The sequence below is a fragment of the Saccostrea cucullata genome, unplaced genomic scaffold (assembly GCF_032062105.1).
Source record: "Saccostrea cucullata isolate Sc308-1 unplaced genomic scaffold, CSIRO_AGI_Scuc_v1 ctg27, whole genome shotgun sequence".
Classification (NCBI taxonomy): domain Eukaryota; kingdom Metazoa; phylum Mollusca; class Bivalvia; order Ostreida; family Ostreidae; genus Saccostrea; species Saccostrea cuccullata.
The window spans coordinates 1,615,593-1,636,236 of NW_026920935.1; the positions used below are offsets into that span (position 1 = coordinate 1,615,593).

The 20,644-nt window shown below is 33.7% G+C and overlaps 2 protein-coding genes across 2 annotated transcripts; both read left to right on the forward strand.

Moving 5' to 3' along the window:
• Positions 1 to 189: 189 nt before the first annotated feature.
• On the forward strand, positions 190 to 10,700 carry LOC134258790 (uncharacterized; the record flags this gene model as incomplete). Its single annotated transcript, XM_062741381.1, has 2 exons — positions 190 to 289; positions 6,818 to 10,700. Coding segments are annotated over 2 exons (1,089 nt in total), but the record flags the coding sequence as incomplete, so codon positions are not given.
• Positions 10,701 to 13,967: 3,267 nt separating this feature from the next.
• On the forward strand, positions 13,968 to 17,009 carry LOC134258767 (uncharacterized). The gene is made up of 2 exons (XM_062741350.1): positions 13,968 to 14,084; positions 15,576 to 17,009. The coding sequence occupies exon 2, from the start codon at positions 15,610 to 15,612 to the stop codon at positions 16,891 to 16,893; it is 1,284 nt and encodes a 427-aa protein (XP_062597334.1). The 5' UTR covers positions 13,968 to 14,084; positions 15,576 to 15,609; the 3' UTR covers positions 16,894 to 17,009.
• Positions 17,010 to 20,644: the final 3,635 nt, after the last annotated feature.

The window sequence follows — 20,644 nt, forward strand, 5'->3', positions numbered from 1 at the left end:
AAGACTGCATGATCCTGTATATTCAAAATTGAATCTACATCATTTGAGGATGCTTCCATATAAATATTAATAATCATGGCTTTTCTGTTTTAAAAAGATTTTAAAGATTTTTTCCTGTACAAGGTACATTCCTATGTTAGACTTTACATTTAATATCGCCCAACATACCTCATATAACTGTTTTCCTAATTAATAAGGTTGGAAACGTATCTTTGTCCACAAAACTATCAGATAATGCAAGAAAAAACCTTCATGCGCAACTCAGTTAAGTCCAGTAATGCTGTACTCATAAAATGATCGCAACAATGATTAAAGTTCCACATATACACGTATCCCAGTGTAAGTATTAAATCTATATCATTTTGTCGTGTTTTGTTTAAATGATAGTTTTAACTGCTTCAGATCAGTGGGTAAGATGGGGGGCTGAGAGGCAATTCAGGGAGATACAAAATTTACGTGTAAACGCATATTGGTCTACTGAGGAAAACGTGATTGTATGATTTTTAAAATAATATATTTTATTGAAAATCAAAAGGACCAGATGATGTAAGTAATAAAAGTGACTTTATAGTTAATCAATTGGAATTTCGTTGCATGTGAGAAAGCTAACAAAAAGTCTAAAATATTGAGTTCTGAACTCATAATATATTTTCTTTGCATATTCTTGTGTTTATGGACTCATCATGTAGATTTATTGATATTTTCTGAATTTGTACAACTGTTTAATTAAATTTGTGTGCGTGAGAAAGGTTAAAAACGGCGTTGCTATTTTGAAGCGCTGCATTTTTATGATGATGAGAAAGTTACGATATTGGTATCAAAGGAAATCAAAGCAGTGTAACTAATATGTATACACAAATGTAACATCCCACTAAACTCTCACCGCAGTCTATTCTCTCTCTCTCATAAAATTTTTCTCCTACTCTTTTACTCTTGGATCATCAAGCAAACTATTTGCATGAATGTACATGTATGTACATGTAATATGTGCACTGAGCGGCAGAACCCTCTACCAAAGTGAAATCCATGGCCCCAGGACGAGGAATTCTGGTGTTAAGGCGGGGCTGTATCGGTATCGGTAATATGTGTATGTAAAGATTTTTTCCGATATGTGTCTGAACACACTCAATGTAGCATAAAACAAGATGTGTTTTTGAAACACTGATGCCTCCGTATGGCAACATAGCGAAGATTAAACTTTTCTTAAATGCAAATTTAATATACTGGTACCCACAGTAGGGTATTCTCACTGGAAATACAATTGTGAAATATAAAAGTAGGCCAAGGTTAAAGTTTTTTTTTCATAAGTACGGAAATATCCAAGGTCAAGGTCAAAAGGTCAAGGTAATTGGTATCCAATGAAAGGACTTGCCACAAAGAATATATATGTGGAGTATGGAAGCCCAAGCCCTAACCATTCAAAAGTTATGGCCAAGGTTAAAAATTTTAAAAAGTAGGTCAACTCCAAGGTCAAGGTCAAAGGGTCAAAATCCTGATATCAAAAGAAAATTATGTCTTGACACAAGGATTAAATATGAAAAGTGTGAAAACACTAGCCTTACTCCTCAAAATTTATGGTCAAGGATTGTTTTCTTTTAAGTATGTCAAAATCCACGGTCAAGGTCAAATGGTCAAAGTTCTTGGTATCAATGAAGGGTCTTCTCACAAGGATTACATATGTGAAGTATAGAAGCCCTAACCTTTCAAAAGTTATGGCCAAGTATAAAATTTCTTTCTTCCTTCAACAACCTTGACCTTTTGACGTTGACCTCGGAGTTTGTCCTACCTTAAAACAAGTTAACGTAGGCCATAACTTTTTAACAGGTGGTGCTAGGATTTTATATTTCTCATATGTATTTCTTGTGAGAAGGCCTTACTTTGGGTATCAATATGTTTGTTTTGCCTTTGAGAAAATTTAACCTTCGCTATGTTGCCATACGGGGGCATCAGTGTTTCACAAACACATCTTGTTGTAAATCTTCTCTGAACCTGGATTCAAAACAAGTTGCATGCATGTCCATTTGATAAGCGGAAGGGTCTTTTCCAAAACTAACAAGAACGGCCCATGCCAGGGCTTTTGGTGTTAGTGATGGGGTTGATATTATACATATACATGTTCATGCATGCATGTACATGTACTTATAAAACTTCAATTCTAATTCCCCAAGTTTTCGTATTACGTGGTGATTTATTTTGAGTCCCCCCCCCGAAAAGAAAGAAAGAACGAAAGAAGGATCTGACTAATAAAGGATTATATTAAAACAACATATTTTAAACAATAAAAAAATGCTATTAACTTTATGTTGTTTTTGACTCTAACACTTGTCATATTTTATAGGTCCCTGTAAAAACAGGGACCTATATATAAAATACACTAAGTATAGTACTATAGTTAGTGTATATAGGCCCCTGGTAGAAATCAATCTCTACCCGGAGTTATCATTCGCTTCGCTATAATTAAGTGCAACGATAACTCTGGGTAGAGATTGAGTAAAAATATTACGAAGTCCGGTTAACATTTTCTTTTGCACTTTGTCTGAAATTCTATGGTGTACTTATATTAGTTGCAACTTCCAGATGGAAACATGCTAATTAAGCCGAATATTATCAGGTACCTATATGTTCTAAGCCTAGCTAGTATAGAGGTCCCTGTCAGATATTAATTTAGATCTTAACATGCTTAAGGGGGATGTACAAGCCATATTGGATCTAGTCTGGTGTAAAATAAGAAATATCAAGAATGCGCTTTATACTCTACTAAACTAGCCCAAAGTTACTCAAAGTGCTAATGCACTTATTACCTACTGTTAGAGACCAAAATTAATAAATAATTAAGTTTATTTTGTTTTAATTAGGAGGAAATTAATCATGTTAGAACTGCGCAGCTACAGCATTCACGAGATGAAAAATGCATTGAAAATGGTGTTAGTTTGATTCATTGATAATATGGCTACAACCATTTGTTTCGCTTTTTTCTTGTCATTATCCATAATTCTTGAAAATTTGATTTTTCATATGGGTGTCTTCCTGAGGCCATGTGTTTATTTCGTCCGCCATTCCTCTGTCACACAGAGTTCGAATAACATTGATTTTGGAATAAATGCGACCATAATAACATCAAGACAAGAAATTTCTAAGTAATAATCATTAGGTTATATTACTTGCTACTTTTATTTGTTGCATTGCATCGTCTGATTAATGAAAAAACGCAATTTTAACGCCACTCCAGCAAATCGGGAAAAACTGTTCTGTTTACAGCTCGAATTTCCTTGATAATATCATTCCACTGAGCACGTGGTTGGCATGTGCATATATCTGCTGTGGATAGATGCGTTTATTATCATGATTATATTTAATTTTTCATGGTACAAGTCTTGATAATTTGTTGGTTTCTTTAAAACTCAAGAAAAAAGATAAAAAATGTCCTAAACATATGTGTTTACGTCGGGTCTTTTTTCTGTGGCGATAGAAGTTGTTTTCAAATGGTGCACTGCAAGGAGGATGCTTAGCATTTAATTTGAAAATGTTAAACAATATGCGGTGCATGAAAAACAAATATTAATTACATGTCTTACATTCGAAAAGTTGGTATATATGTCTATTTTGTTTAGCAGTTAGATAGAAACAATAGGCAGTTATAAGATTACCTTCAAGCACCTCACATAAATAGCTAGATTGTTTGCAATGACCCTCACATTGTATGGAGTAATGTTTGGACATAAAAACGCATCATGTCTCATTATGTTGACAATGTTGTAAGCTCTCGCTCATTGAACATACGAAGCTTGATAAAATATATTGATTTGTTTCTTTGAAATTTAGAAGCAAGCACAATGTTTGCAAAGAAAGGTCCATTGCATATGCTATGTCTATCATCGCAAAAAAAAAAGTGAGAGGCTTCCCCCCCCCCCGAAAATCCTATGTTTGTTTGTTTTTCTAAATAGTGCTAAAGATTCAAAAAGTTTGCATTACTAAGTATGTCATGGAACATGTACTAGCCTTATAAGACTATTTGTTATAAAAATATTTGGTTGCCCTCTCTCCCGACTCAATTTTTTTTTTTACATCCCATTACACGATATTTTTTTTCTTCCGTCAACAATTATGTTTAAATTTTAAGAATTTTTTTTCTCACCTATAAATACCGACCCAATAATTTTTCCATGAGTTGGGAGGACCACCAAACGTCATTTTAAAGATGGTATAAAATATTTAATTATGTTGATTTTTTTTCTTTACTCTGTAAAATTGTAATTTTGACAAAATGGGCAAATAGAAAAACAAGATTTTTATTCATTAAATCTTCTAACCCACTCTGAATGATTTCATCCCTTTTCAAATGTTGCTCTGCTGTAATGAAAATTGTAAATGTTTATTTGACAGAGTATACCAGGGGAGATCAAAAAGTAAACGATATCCTAGGTATTTGATAGTTATATAATTGTTGAAATATTCGAGTATTTTTCAAAGTGTAAATTGGAGGTCTTTGATAGCATATTGCTTAATTAAAAACACATCCCTTTTCATATGCAAACTTGCTTTCACGGGGCAACATAACAAGTATCATATTTAACCATCTGCCTTTCTTCACTAAAACGATCTATCCAATCATTGATTGAATTTATAGGAAGTCATTTGTCTTAATAAACTGTGAACAAATTCTTATACGCTACTTCAAAGGCATTTTTAAGATATACCATAAATATTTTAGTCGTTTGTTGAACGAGTTCCACTGAGACAACCATTTTTCGTCACAAGTACCTGCATAATGACGTCATTTTCACATTGTGAGCAAAACTTTATTCAGCATATGCTATTTATAGAACTTGTGTTTGGCTATGTGTACAACAAATTTGTTTCTAATCTGAATTGTCGTTTTGTAGATACACATGTATAGAGAAAGTTCGCGAACTTTTTGATCACCCCTCGTACTAGTAGGTACTAAAACAAGGTCATTCATATCGATTTTATGTGTTTAATTTCTTTGTGTTTTAATGGTGATAATTACGGTGGTATATTTAGGACACGCAATTATTTGTTTTTAAAATACCAGAAAAAAATTATCTTGTGAAAACGAGAAATTATCTTCTGAAAACGAGATATTATCTTGTGAAAACGACTTATTATCTTGTGAAAACGAGATATTATCTTGTGAAAACGAGATAATATCTTGTGAAAACGAGAAATTATCTTGTGAAAACGAGATATTATCTTGTGAAAACGAGGTATTATCTTGTGAAAACGAGATATTATCTTGTGAAAACGACATAATTATCTTGTGAAAACGAGATATTATCTTGTGAAAACGAGATATAATCTTGTGAAAACGACATAATTATCTTGTGAAAACGACTTATTATCTTGTGAAAACGACATAATATAATAAGTCGTTTTCACAAGATAATTTCACAAGATGTCGTTTTCACAAGATAATTCTCGTTTTCACAAGATAATATCTCGTTTTCACAAGATAATAAGTCGTTTTCACAAGATAATATCTCGTTTTCACAAGATAATTATCTCGTTTTCACAAAATAATTTTTTTTCTGGTATTTAAAAAAAAATAATTGCGTGTCCTAAATATACCACCGTAGATAATTTAACTTTTGATAGATATTATAAGTTATCTGTGGCAAACTTACAAACTCTTAATTTTTAACTTTGTTGGTGCTCATTTTTCCTTTACTTGAATCAAGGAGTTTAAGATTTTTTTATATCAATACGTACACTATTTAGAATAAATTACTTCAAGAAACACTATAACACATTTCCTCTTTTAAAAGTGTTCATATTATTTGAAATATTTTGCAATTGTAATTCTCTTCTACATTTAAAGATTGTTATGTCCCTCCATATTAACAAGAGGTCTGGAAAACAAAATTCTGTGCTAAAAATAGACCACGTGCTGCTATCCATGAACTACTTTCATGGTTCTTTACACTCTTTTTGAAGACAACGATACATTGTTTTGAACTTGAAATTATCATTTAAAAGTGCAAAATTTAGACATTTTCTCAACAAATGGTTGTAGAGAGAACATTAATGCACAGTTTACATATTTTTTTGGATTTTTTAGGGCTTTGCTGAATTCTGTAGCTGCGCAGTTCTAAGGAGCATATCAAAAGCATTTTTCTGCAAAAGTATAGATTATATATGCACAACATGCATTCAGTTATGCATATTTATTGTATCTTTATCATAAAGACTTAAATTTTGATCAAAATATAATGTATTTTAGCCATTTGAAGAAATGTTTACATTTTGTTCTCACTGCACTAATTAAGCATGTTAAGATCCATGGGCTTCTTGTTTATTCATAATTGTGATCTTTTAAAACAGTGTAGTTTATGTTATCTTGAAAAATAAATAAAAAATAGCGAAAGTTATTTATAGCAATACACAAAATACTAGGAGATTTCTTATCACGCGATTAACGAGTGCACAACGCTTTTAGGTCTCCTGTGCGTTTCTGTACACTGGCGGATTTAGAGGGGGGCCCGGGCCCCCCTTTCGTGCCCCCAAAATACACAATTTTTAATAAATCAATGTTATTTTGGTGTGGCTGTGGGCCCCCTACCCTGACCTCAAACTGGTCGCCCCCCCCCCCCTTTTGAAAATTTTCTGGATCCGCCACTGCTGTAGTACACCTATCGCGAGTATGAATGATTTATAATAAATCCTATGAAATATTTTTAAAAAATATATTTGTATTTTATTAATAACAAACGATATATACACTATTCATTATTCTAGAATGATTTTGCATCATTTTTGTATGTATTTTATCTTTAAAATATCCCTAGCCCTAAAATATGACATTACAAAGCATTAAGCGTCTTGTTGACAAAGATCACGGGGAAAATTTGTAAACACGAATTTGATCGTCCGGTGATCAGCTGTGGGGCACATGGAACGGGAGTTGAATTCAGTTTGACAGGCAATATGTGGAAGGTAGGAGGTGAAAAATATCTGGTGGGGACAGTTAACAAGTACTTTACTGGAAAAGTACGATGCACAGCATCAAAAAGAGCTATATCATGTGTGTCCACTACAGGCGGTGACCTGTGGCCGAAGCCCAGTCCTATCGCTGACCAATGGACAAGGACCGTGAATCAAATGTCATGTTATAAACCAACAAATGTTGGACTTAATACTGCTGTTCACCAAACATTTCGACATTTTAGTGTGTCTGCAATGCATCCAAGTCAAGCTGCCACTGTGCAGATAGATAGCAGAGGTGCGAGTGACCCCACCCCTCAAGGAATCCAGGGAGATGACTGTGTTAACTTTCGGTTGTGGATGGAGAGTTGTCAACGTTATGGACTCCCTGGATGTGATGAACAGGCTAATCACATCGTGTCTGGTCGCAAAACGCTGTCTGAAGTATTCCGAGAACAGGAACAGGTCATTATAGACATTGCCAGAAATTATTCACAGATCAAGAAAAAAAGAAAAGTTGACAGTGAAAAAGAAATTTCACACCAAGGAGTCCAAGGGGATTGTGGGTACTGTGCACCGTTTGATTCTTCTGATAGCTGCATTCAGGGGGTACAGGGCCTTAACATATTGGACAGTCTGGTAAACGTCCCCTCCCCTCAAGGAATACAAGGGGATGAATGTGTGCAGTTCAAACTCTGGCTGGAAAACTGTCATCGGTTCGGGCTCACCGGGGAGTGTGAAGAACAACTATACAGCATCAAGAAAGGAAGGAAAACACTGGCTCAAATATTCGAAGAGCAGGATATTCTTATTAGGAAAATTGTGCAGGAGTACAAATCTAACAGGTCCAAAAATGAGTCAAGTTGATAATGATGGATGTTTAATGACTTAACTGTAAAACATGGATGAAATATTTACATATATGGTTATCTTCTTTAATTTTTTAAAACAGGGTTAAAAGGATCTTTTATCCTGTGGAAAATTGTCGCTTTTTGTAAAAATTCAATCTGACTAATACCAGATATAAAATTAAAACAAAAGTGTATCAGAACCACTAATTTAATTAGGTTGTCTAAAAAGTTTCATTAAATGTTGAATTGCTTTGCTAGTAAGAGATTTATTTAATGTATATAATATGTAATGATTTAGTTAAAGTGTGTAATCATTGTATAGTATTATATGAAATCTATAATTGTTATATTGAATTGTTGTGTCATGTTCTAAATTTTGAATGTACCGGTTGGGAGTAAATGCAAAATTTAGAACATGACAGTTGATTTAAAAGGTTGTTAATGTTTACATTAGTGAGTACTCTGTCTCTATGCTCATGACTGTATTATAAATTCCCAGTGATTTCAGCATAGCTATACTCTTAGTATAATGAAAAAATGGAGAATAAAACCATGCTTATCTCAAATCATGTATGGTATTCATTTAAATTATTTATAATGCAATGGCAGCAATCAATGGAAAATATGCTCATTAAATAATTATATGAATGCTGTCAAAACATCTCATGTGGTGTCTGTTTTATAAAAGTAACCTTCAAATTCATTATAATGCCCTGTAAATTCAGTTCATTTATTAGGTCACCTGAGCCGAAGGCTCAAGTGAGCTTTTCTGATCACATTTTGTCCGTCGTCCGTCCGTCTGTCTGTCCGTCCGTCTGTCTGTCCGTCTGTCTGTCTGTCCGTCTGTAAACTTTTCACATTTTCGACTTCTTCTCAAGAACCACTGGGCCAATTTTGACCAAACTTGGTACAAAGCATCCTTGGGTGAAGGGGAATTTAAATTGTTAAAATGAAGGGACATATCCCCTCGCAAGGGGAGATAATCAAGAAAAGACAAAAATAGGGCGGGGTCATTAAAAAATCTTCTTCTCAAGAACCACTGGGCCAGTAAAGCTGAAACTTATGGGGAAGCATCCTGGGGTAGTGTAGATTCTAAAGTGTTTCATTCATGACCCCTGGGGTAAGGGCGGGGCCACAATGGGGAATCAAAGTTTTATATAGAAATATATAGGAAAAATCTTTGAAAATCTTCTTCTCAAGAACCACTGGGCCAGAAAAGCTGAAACTTATGTGGAAAAATCCTGGTATAATGTAGATTCTAAATTGTTCAAATAATGACCCCCGGGGGAAGGGCGGGGCCACAATGGGGAATCAAAGTTTTATATAGAAATATATAGGAAAAATCTTTGAAAATCTTCTTCTCAAGAACCACTGGGCCAGAAAAAGTGAAACTTATGTGGAAGCATTCTGGGGTAGTGTAAATTCTAAATTATAGGAATCATGACCCCCGGGGGAAGGGCAGGGCCATTATAGAGAATCAAAGTTTTACATATATATATAGGAAAAATCTTTGAAAATCTTCATCTCATGAACCACTGGGCCAAAAAAGCTGAAACTTATGTGGAAGCATCCTGGTATAATGTAGATTCTCAATTGTTCAAATAATGACCCCCGGGGGAAGGGTGGGGCCACAATGGGGAATCAAAGGTTTATATAGAAATATATAGGAAAAATCTTTGAAAATCTTCTTCTCAAGAACCACTGGGCCAGAAAAAGTGAAACTTATGTGGAAGCATTCTGGGGTAGTGTAAATTCTAAATTGTAGGAATCATGACCCCCGGGGGAAGGGCAGGGCCATTATAGGGAATCAAAGTTTTACATAGAAATACATAGGAAAAATCTTTGAAAATCTTCTCGGGAACCACTGGGCCAAAAAAGCTGAAACATATTTGCCCATTGAAGGATCATGGGGTAGTGTAGATTTCAAAATGTCTAAATTATGATCAGTGGGGTAGGGTGGGGATGCATTATGTATAACGAGGGGGAAATCTGGTAAAGAACAGAATGGTCAAAGCTTCTCAGGTGAGCGATGTGGCCCATGGGCCTCTTGTTTTTTTTATTCATTTGCAGATATTTATATTCAGTAATAGCCATCTTTATGTATATGTATCCTACTCACCATGACAAGTATGAATTTATCAAGGTATTATGAAAGTTTTCCCAGTGAAAAAAGTGTTGATTTTCCTGAAAACTATTCAAAATCTGTCCATGTTTTTTCACTTTTTTTCTTGATTGATTGATATAAAACTACATGCACAGTTCGATCTAACTGATTGCAAAAAAATTGAGATATATCAAAAAATATTATCTATGTTCATAATTGAAAAGTTTACATTACATGTATGTAATACTATACACCATTGCAATATGTTTACATTATGTAATATTATCCAGTTGCAAATAAAATAAGTTACCTGGTATTCACAATGTCAGACTAAATTGAAATTAATTTCTAAGAAACTGTGGTCATGTTAGACCTATTGCATATTAAATTCTTTTAGCTTCGAAAAAAATACTCAAATTATGCTGTACAAAAAAGGAAGAGTTGCATTTAGAGTTATCTCTCTTGGTGGCTCACATTATATTAATTCGGGGGGTTTGGGTGGGTGGATGGATAGGTCCTTTTTATTTTTACATTTCCAAATCACTATTGTTGCTGTGCTACATACTAGTCTGCTCCTGTTTACAGTCTCGGGGCTTGATCAAGTGGAACCAGAATTCTCTCTTGGAGAATATACCTAGGGTATAGGTCCATATGTACTTGAACTATAATTTTGTCCTAATATGTGAATTTATTGCATAGTACAGATATACAGAAATTAAATTACGTGATAAACAGCAGACGTACTTATCTGCATGTGATCGTCACACTGGAAGAAAAATAATCTAATAAATAATAGTTATCTTTTAGTTGCAGTTTTACAACATTCTTATCTACTTGTATTTATGTGAACCCACCATGTTCTAAATTTTAGAATGGATATAAAAATCAGAACATCACACCACTCCGCCACGGAAACTCGAGAATTAGAACATGAGACAGCAATTACACACCAAGAGATATGATGTCATTCATGATTGTTTTGAACATAATAATTATTTTATTGAATAAATCAAAAAGGATTGGAAACAAGTTCTTTCAACTTACGAGATCCTCTCCTTAACTATAACTATATGTCATGCAACTAAAATACATGTAGTACATAGAAATATAAATTCAAACAGTGATACAAGTGAAATATTTGTTTCCAAACTGCAAATATGAAGAAATGTAAACCAGAAGGAATAAAGTTGCCAGTACTATAATACCTGATCAATAAAAAAAAATGTGGTATCAGATTAAAACAGGAAAATAGAAAGCGGGAGGTTTTTAACAGGACATGCTAGATATACTTTGTAAACCAAAAATTCCCTAAAAGAAAATTAATATATACTAAGAAATAACGTATTAAATATTTTAATTCAAATCATAGAGCCGAGTGGGGAATGCTCAACAAAGACTATTAAATCACTTTTTAGCTCAACTGAGCTGAAAGCTTAAGTGAGCTTTTCTGATCACAATTTGTCTGTAGTCCGTCCGTCCGTCCGTCTGTCTGTAAACTTTTCACATTTTCGACTTCTTCTCAAGAACCACTGGGCCAATTTTTACCAATCTTGCCACAAAGCATCCTTGGGTGAAGGGGATTCAACTTTGTTCAAATGAAGGGACAAGCCCTCTTCCAAGGGGAGATAATTATGAATTAATGAAAAATTAACGTATCTTTCAAAAATTTTCTCCAGAAAAGGGCCAGGAAAGATGAAACTCATGTGGAAGCATCCTCAGGTAGTGTAAATTCAGATTTGTTCAAATCATGACCCCCGGGGATAGGGCGGGGCCACAATGGCTGATCAAAGTTTTACATAGGAATATATGGGAAAGATCTTTAAAAATCTTCTCCTCCTTAACCATTGGGCCAGGAAAGATGAAACTCATGTGAAAGCATCCTCAGTTAGTGTAAATTCAATTTTGTTCAAATCATGACCCCCGGGGTTAGGGCGGGACCACAATGGCTGATCAAAGTTTTACATAGGAATGTAAAGGAAAAATCTTAAAAATCTTCTTCTCCAGAACCATTGGGCCAGTAAAGATGAAACTCATGTGGAAGCATCCTAAGTTTGTTCAAATCATGACCCCCGGGATTAGGGCAGGGCTATTATGGCTGATCAAAGTTTTTCTTAGGAATATATAGGGGGAATCTTTAAAAATCTTCTCCTCCAGAACCAAAAAAGAAGAAACTCAAGTGGAAGCATCCTCAGACAGTGTTTAATCAAATTTGTTCAAATCATGACCCCCGGGTTAGCTCGAGGCCACAATGTTGACTCAAAGTTTTGCATAAGAATATATAGGAAAAAATCTTCTCCAGAGCAGAAAGCTTTGTTTAATCAAATTGAAATGTAAGCATCTACAAGTAGTGAAGATTCAAATTTTTCAGAGAATGTCCCGTGGGTTGGGTGGGGGTGGGGGTGGGTGGTCGGGGGTCGGGGTATTAGCGAGGGGTCACAATGGGGTTGTAATATGCTCGAAAATTCTTTATAAATCTTCTTTTCAAGTATTGCAAAATTAATTATACATGTATGCTTTATTGATATAGTGACATACTCAAGTAACAGAAAATTCAAATCCCCTTCCCCCAACAAGTCAGCTTTTCAATACTAAGTTGATTTGTGTTTTTTAACTAGCCCATATGCTCAGGTGAGCGATGTGGCCCATGGGCCTCTTGATATTCGTAGGAATTAATAGATAAGAATTGCAAATAGATATAATCTTTTAAGCCAAAAAATATTAATAAAATTTTAATAATGTTAAAAATGTAAATATAACAAATAAAAGATTTTTTTAAAAAATGCAAACATAAAAATACGTTTATAAAAAGATTGCTTTATGTATATGTGGCCCTTCTCTATAATTTGAACAAATTAGAATCAACGTGTACAATACCCAAGGGTATTTTCACACTACTTTCAGATTTTCTGTACATGTAGTTCTTTAGACGAGGGTTTTTATAGATTTTCCCTAAACATGTTGATGTAAAAGTTAAACTTGGATTCCACATGAGTTTTAGTTTTTATGGCCTAGCCTTCCCCGGGGCTATGATTTGAACAAATTAAATTTTAACTTTCCCAGAATTCTCTCATGTTTTTTAGGACCCCGCCCTATTTTTTCCTTATCCCATCTCGGCTTATTATGGGACTTGACCCTTTATGTTAACAAATTAAACCCCCTTCACTTGATTTCAAGGATGCTTTGTACCTACTTTGGTTATAATTTGCCTAGTGGTTCTTGAAAATGTGAAAAGTGTACAGATCGACAACATATTATCAGAAAAAGCTCACTTGCGCTTTCAGCTCATATGACCTAAAATCGAGCTCTCCGGGATGTATATATATGAAGACCAGAGAGCTACGAATGCCGAAAACATACTCTATTTTTAAAATACAGAGCCATGCGCTAGATATGGGTTTCTTATTTAGCAACCAATAGAAGAAGTACCAGAAAAGTACAAAAAATAAAAATAAAATTTTATCTCTTTACTTGTATCAGAAATCCCTAATACATTTCCTTTATCATCCAAAGAAAGTGAAGTTTGTCAATTTCTTGTCCATAAAAGTTACAAAGTTTACATGTAAAGAGGCATTCAGTTCGATGTATTACTAGTATACAAAACGAAATGTAGAAACGGCAATTCTTTAACTTTGTTTAATTAAATAGGTGATTAAATTTCTTACGGATCAAACCGTAAGAAGAATTTCCAATGCAGTATCTACATGTATTTGAAAAAAAGAGACATACATGCACAATGTACGTTGTGCTCCTCTAGAAGTATAAATTTCGAGTTTCCTTCCGCAAACTAGGAAAATTAACATTGTCAAAAATCATACATGGGCCATATATCCAAAAAATAAATTACTTACCAAGGTCTTTTTATAAACAAAAATTATTTGGCAAAGAGAATAAATTAAGGAGGAAAGCTGAGTATACACATTTAGGTAGCACCTAACAATTTATCAAATTTTACCTGCAGCGTTTTAACTTCGGTTTGTATATATAAATGTAAAAAATTAAACAGATGAATTGACAATAGACAGAACAAATATAATTTGTTTTCTGTTAATATAACTTATTCGACAGCATCTCTACGGAAGTTAAACAAAGCCATTGTAACATCTGAGAAATAAGCCGACAAGGCTCAAGTATAAATACAAGTTGGTGAAAATATGAACATGGACAGGTTTGGTACTTGGAGGTACATAAAAGTAAGTCTTTTAAACCCCCTCTTCTCCAATCCTATTTTAAAATCAAAATATTTCGACACTAGCAATTATACGAGCTGTATTCTTTAAAGGTACTTGGACACAGATTTGAAGTCAATTTTTTCTCTATAATATTACGACTTATATATTTTAATAGCATTTCACACAAAAATTAATTAAAGGTCTTATTTCATTTAAATGTTATTAAAATTTCAAATTTTTTGGTGGGTTTGATTTACATCCTTTCACTTGCACAAATTTTAACGTTATTCTTAATCCTAAGGAAAAGTGGTAATTTTGTTGTGTATTAATGAGAAATATTAAAAGTTTTATCCAGAAAAATAATTTTATTCAGAGAAGAAATGTTAGAAAGCAAAACTCCTTCACAAGTATCGTCATTCCGAACTAAGAGTTGCGTACATAGTTTAGCAAATCGAGCACACTCGTATTATGCACACAGTTTTTGTAAACATGGCACGGGTTTTGTTATTGTTTATGTTTATAATTCACCGGGTGCGTTCAATAGTCACAGTCTGCTTACCACAACTGCACGGATTATCAATATATTGTGTGTTTGTTTTGCTTTCGAACATGTCTACTCTGAATTTTCTGGATTATAGTATTAATATTTTTCAAAATTGCCACTTTTCCTAAGGATTAAGAATAAAATTAATTTGTGAAAGTGCAAGGTCAAACCCGCCAAAAAATTTGAAATTTTAATATCTTTTATATGAGATAAGATTTTTGATTAATTTTTGTGTGAAATACTATTAAAATATATATGTCGTTATATTATAGAGAAAATAATAACTTCAAATCTGTGTCCAAGTACCTTTAAATTTGGTTATAAAAAAGTAATCGCGGGTTTTCTCCTTCCTTATAATTATTTTTAAGTTTATTGTAAATAATGTGTATATTTCAAAACGTGAGTTTTCTTCAATACAAATGTTAAAATGTTAAATGTTAAAAAATGTTCATATGATAAACATTTGGATAAGGTATCCGAGAAGTTAAATTCGTTTTCAAATATTAATGGACCAAAAGCAAGACCAATGTCAAGACTGAGGAGAAGACACTGCCCGAACTTTAAAAAGGGATGGACCTTTTCACAGTTTTGAAATCAACAACATTTTCTACCATTTTTCATTCAAACTTTTACTTTGGATTTGTTAACAAAATATCCCCCCAAAATCCTTTTAAATAAAATAAAAGATTCTAGTCATCAAATGTGTTGTTTACTCAACTATTTCTAGGATATATTTTTATTCTTCACGATCTTGATTATGAATGTGTCTAAATTTGAATTTCAATTATTTTCCCGGCTGAATATAGATAATTTGTAAAAATTGGTTAAATGTTTTAAATTACAGATATGAATATCATATACAAATGTAATTACACTTATAACCAAAAACAAGCATATGTTTTCATGCAAAAAGAATTAAACTTGCAATAAGATTGAACAAGATTAAAGTCACCTTTTTTGTGTTTCAGGTTTATTGTACTACTGACCCCCTGACCTAAAACCATGTTGATTGTCCGCTTGTCTCTGCCTTTGTTCCTCTTCTTTCTGATCTCTGATCTTCAAGCCGACGTAGGAGATGACGTCAAAGAGGCATCAGATGCTGTAAAAACAGGAATCGAAGCTACTGAAGCTATTACAGGTATTGTATCTGGCGTAAAGGTGCTTGCAAAGTTCACTACGATCATGAGCAAAGTCGCTCCTTTCCTGGCGGCAGTTGGACCACTCATGGACATAATAACCTTGTTTCTTCCACAACAAGAAGATCCAACTCTCACTTTCTTAAAAGAACAATTTTCAAAGGTCGATTCCAATTTCAGAAATGTTGAAAGACTTTTCGGAGAAGTTACAAATCTTATCAAATCAAAAGCTCTCAAGGCACAGTTTTCCGAAATAGAACAAAACGTCAACGCTTTATCGTATCGGCTTCACATGCTAATGAAAGCCCCTAAAGATGCAGTAAAAGGCCAGAAATCTCGATTTATCAATGCCTTCAAAACCAGTTATCTTAGTGCAGCTAAAAAGATTTATAATGGCATTATGACTACGCAGTCGTTTACAGACAATATTCCAAAAGCAGCAATGGAATATACAAATTATGATCGCAAGAAGATGCAGAAGGTAATGTCTGGATGCGTCGGACTTCTGATGATAGCTGTGAAGGTCAACTTAGCTTATCTGAGGCTGACGAACAAAAAAGCAAGCTATAAAATGGAGCTAAAAGAATGGGAGACCAACATCAAGAAAGTTCTACAGAAAGTAAAAGATGTGGATGAAGAAGTCACTAGTAAATGGGAAACTCAGAAATTCCAAGACATGAAGGACCTTTCTGCACAGTTCAAAGAAGATGATAACGCACAGTTTGCTAACCGGTTGTACAAGTTTTACTCTGAGAAATATTACTGGAGGGATTGGGTAGTCATCGTCTACGACAAAATGGCCGAATCATGGACTGGGAAAAACGGACATGCTTTTAAACTTTGTAAAGGGGACAAATATTTGGAGAAAGACAACAGAAATATTATAACATCAAGTGTACCGAAGGAAAAAGGCAAAATTAACAAAAGCTTTTATCAGGAGAAATTAGGTTTAGTAACAACGGAGACAGTAGTTTTGATTCACTACGCCTGGTCAGCGAAGTCTGTTTTGGATCAGATAAAGAAGTTCAGCGGCCAAGATGTGTGTATGCAAGCTGTTATATCTGATAGGAAGAGCTCACGTGTTGCAGCCGCCCCTGGTCGCTTAGCCTCCAAATGGAAGTACTTCTACAACATGTACATCTTCGGATAAGAAGTGTGCATGCAAGGTTAGCCTCTAAATGGAACCTCTTTTACAAAATGTAAAACTTCGGACAAGAAGTGACATTTAAATATTATTGAAATAAAGCATAGCATAGTTTGAAAAAAGATTTTTTTGTTATTTTTTGCGAGATATTCTTAAAAGGACTATCTACTATAGACTCAGGGCCTTAACATAAATCTTCACAAATTATAAAGCACACAATTTCCTGAATGTATTAAGAAGGATTATGGGTTGCTTGATAAAACAAAGAAAAAAATTAAAAATAGAAATAGGTTGACCAAGGATCCCCAAAATTAATATATTGATTTGTGGATCCTGTGTATCTTTGATCTCAGGTCCAAATGGATTTTAATTACTGAAGAGAAATACATGTATACGGAGATAACGGACACAATTCAAGCTCAAAAGTCCTTTCAACAATACAAATTTGGTGCAGAGCAATCACAAACCTCCAAAATATCAGAGATGGATCAGGTGCCATGGAGGATTGAGCATCCCCTGCCGACTGGACACACTGGCCTTGTGATACCTATTATGATCGAGACATTTGTTAATAATTGCCTAACATGAAAACCGTCAGTCAGCATTTGACTTAATGATAAATTGTATTTGTTGACAATGTCATTTTATTAACCACAGAACTTACGAAATGATGACTTTAGACTGCTGATAGTCTTGTTTGTCAATAATTAAATTCGTTATAAAGATTGTTTATACATAGAGCATGCTCTTGCGTATCGTATCAACCTCGTATGCAGGTGATGAATGTTCATTATTGCAAAAGAAAGAAAAGTTATGATAAAAAAGTTATAGTCATCACGTCTATCATAATTTTGGTTGTTAGATGACCATTAATTTCTTTTTCAAATAAACCATCCAAATATAAAACAGATGTGTCATACTTTTTCATTTCAAGTTCATCGTGATATATCGGATCGACATAAGAATGGAAATAACCAATGTTTATTGATAGTAAATCGTCGATATACATCTTATGGTCGAGTTGAAGGCCACAGAAAATGTTCTTTTCATGTGACAGAATTTGGACAAATTCTGCTTTATATGAATACAATAATAGGTCTGCTAATAAAGGAGAGCAATTGGTACCGATGGAATTTCAAATAGATTGTTGGATGAAACCACATAGATATTGTTCATAAAAAACTCGATCATCTTTCAATATCAACTTCAAAGTGTAAAATCAGAGTGTTTTTTAACAAAATAATTTTGCAAATGACAGGTAAGTAAATTTATGAGTTTCATTTTTATTAGAAAAGCAGTCGTCAATGATGTACATGTAAAAAGCCAAGACTTTGATTCATGCATATTTACAAGTATGCATCACGGAGTTAAAGAAAGAAAAAAACTGGTTGTTTGAGTTGCATTTTCTTATGTTAAAAGTGGAGGTTTAAAAAACCTTCGATTTGCAATATCAGTTTCAATATGTCAGTTTTGAAAATATTTAATATTCCAAAGAACCAAAATGAATTTGAACGGAGAAACTTCAAGAGCACTGTGCAGCAATATATTCAAGAAGTGATGTAAATCAGATGTGGATGCTTAAAAATTCCGAGGAACTTTTGGACAATTTGAAAACACAAGATTTCACTAAAATCAACAAACACTTGTTGTGGCCTTAAATTCAAAATTTAGATATATATCGACGACGTTTTGTCAATTAACAATGGTCATTTAATTCCATTCTTATGTCGATAAGATATATCCTGATGAGCTTGATATAAAAGATACTACAGAGTCTGATATATTTGAATCATATTTGGATATTTTTTTCTTGAAAACGACGTTAATGGTAATCTAACAACCAAGCTCTGTGATAAACGTGATAACTTTAACTTTTCTATCGTCAACTTCCCGTACTTATGCAGCAATACATGTATACCTTCGTCACCTGCATACGGAATTTATATATCCCAGTTGATTCGATACGCAAGAGAATGTTCTACATATGACCAATTTTTAAAATAAGGTAAATTATTGAAAAACAATTTGATGAAACAAGAATTAAAGCTGTCTCGCTTAAAATCATCATTTCGTAAGTTCTTTGGTCGATACAATGATCTTGTCAGGAAATACAATTTATCATTGAGTCAAATGTTGACTGACGTTTTTCATACTTATTGTTAGTCCTTTATACACTTAATTGACGATGGCTTTTTTCGTTATTTCCCGATCATGACAAAGAGCACAGAGCGGGTGTGACCGGTCGGCAGGGGATGTTTACTCCTCCATGGTACCTGATCCCATCTCCGATGTTTTTGAGGTCCGTTTTTGCTCTGCTCCTATTTTGAATCGTGTATTGGACTTTCGATCTTGAATACTGTTCGTTTTTTCCATATGTTTCATCCAAAACACAGATCCGAGCCTGTACTCTGGTGTCGAGGAATGAAAAAAGACTATCCTTGGCCTTTTCATGTAGACTAATTAAAAGTTTCAAAAGGCCATAACAAAGTTTGATGCTAATGTGAAAACCTAACTGCTGATTTACATAAGGTACTAGTAGTAAAAAATCAAAAAAGACCTCGTATATTAAAGGTTTATTGTAAGATGGATGTCCATGACTACGCTTACGTCTCTGTGTATGGTTAAATAGTCTCATCACATTTAAATTGTTACAATGTGGACTGGAAAGATTTTCAACACTATCGACATTGTATTACATCGCTAGGGAAAGGCCATCCAGAGTTTTCTAATCAAATATTCTTCTCGTCTACGAAAAGGTTAACTCAGTGCTGGACTGTTTGTATGATGGTACATGTAAATCCTTTTTAAGACGGATTAAAGACTACAGTCAAAGATCTCTTTTCATACAGAAGTTTTGAAGGAATTCTTGTTCCTATGAACGCAAAAATAATTCGGCTCATACATGGATGAAATTGGTTCTACGAGAAATCCGGGAGATTGTTTGGAAGACTTGAACTCCAAAATTTGCAAAGATATTGTTTTATCAGAAATTCAAGCATATTTTAAAATATCAACATCTGAGTATTTGTTTATACAATCAGAATGTATTTAACCAAAATAATTTAACCAAAAAAAAAAAAAAAAAAAAAGCCCTGAGCATCTTTTTGCCCATTCAAAAAACTTTTATTTTGATATTATAAGCAAAACATCAACGCACTTTCCAAACATGAAAAGTTTACATGATTGTGATATAGCGCATAAGAAAAACTTTATCATGAGAATGGCATATTGAACTATTTTACTAGGTCAATATCAACTTCATTGTCCTTACAAATACCTTATAGGACCATTTATACGTATCCGGTCAAGTCTAAAATATTGTTTCTTTTGCTGTCTTTTAATCCAGGATGAAAAAATGGGTCTGTACATAGGTCGGTGAGAATTTTTTCTCTCAGAAAATTTCAATTTTGATGCTAAATTTTTAAAATCTATTTTTCAAAAATACATGGAGATAACTAACAGTAATCAAACTCAAAATTCCATTAAACAATACAAATCAGGAGCAGAGCAAACACATACCTCCAAAACACCATCAGAGGTGGGATCAGGTGCCATGGAGGAGTGGACATCCCTTGTCGACCGGCCACACCTGCCGGGGGGTTTTAAAGTCATGATCGGAAAATAACGAAAGAATTATCTAATAATTAGTATGAGAAACGTCAGTCAGCAATTGACATAATGATATATCTCAATTTTTGGATCTTTTTCTTTTCTTTTAGTAATTAAATCTTTTGCTGTAGTTTGAATTAATTTTTTT

Bases quoted from the DNA above. Each gene is read 5' to 3' on its own strand.
- LOC134258767 (XM_062741350.1), top strand. From the start codon at position 15,610: ATGTTGATTGTCCGCTTGTCTCTGCCTTTGTTCCTCTTCTTTCTGATC.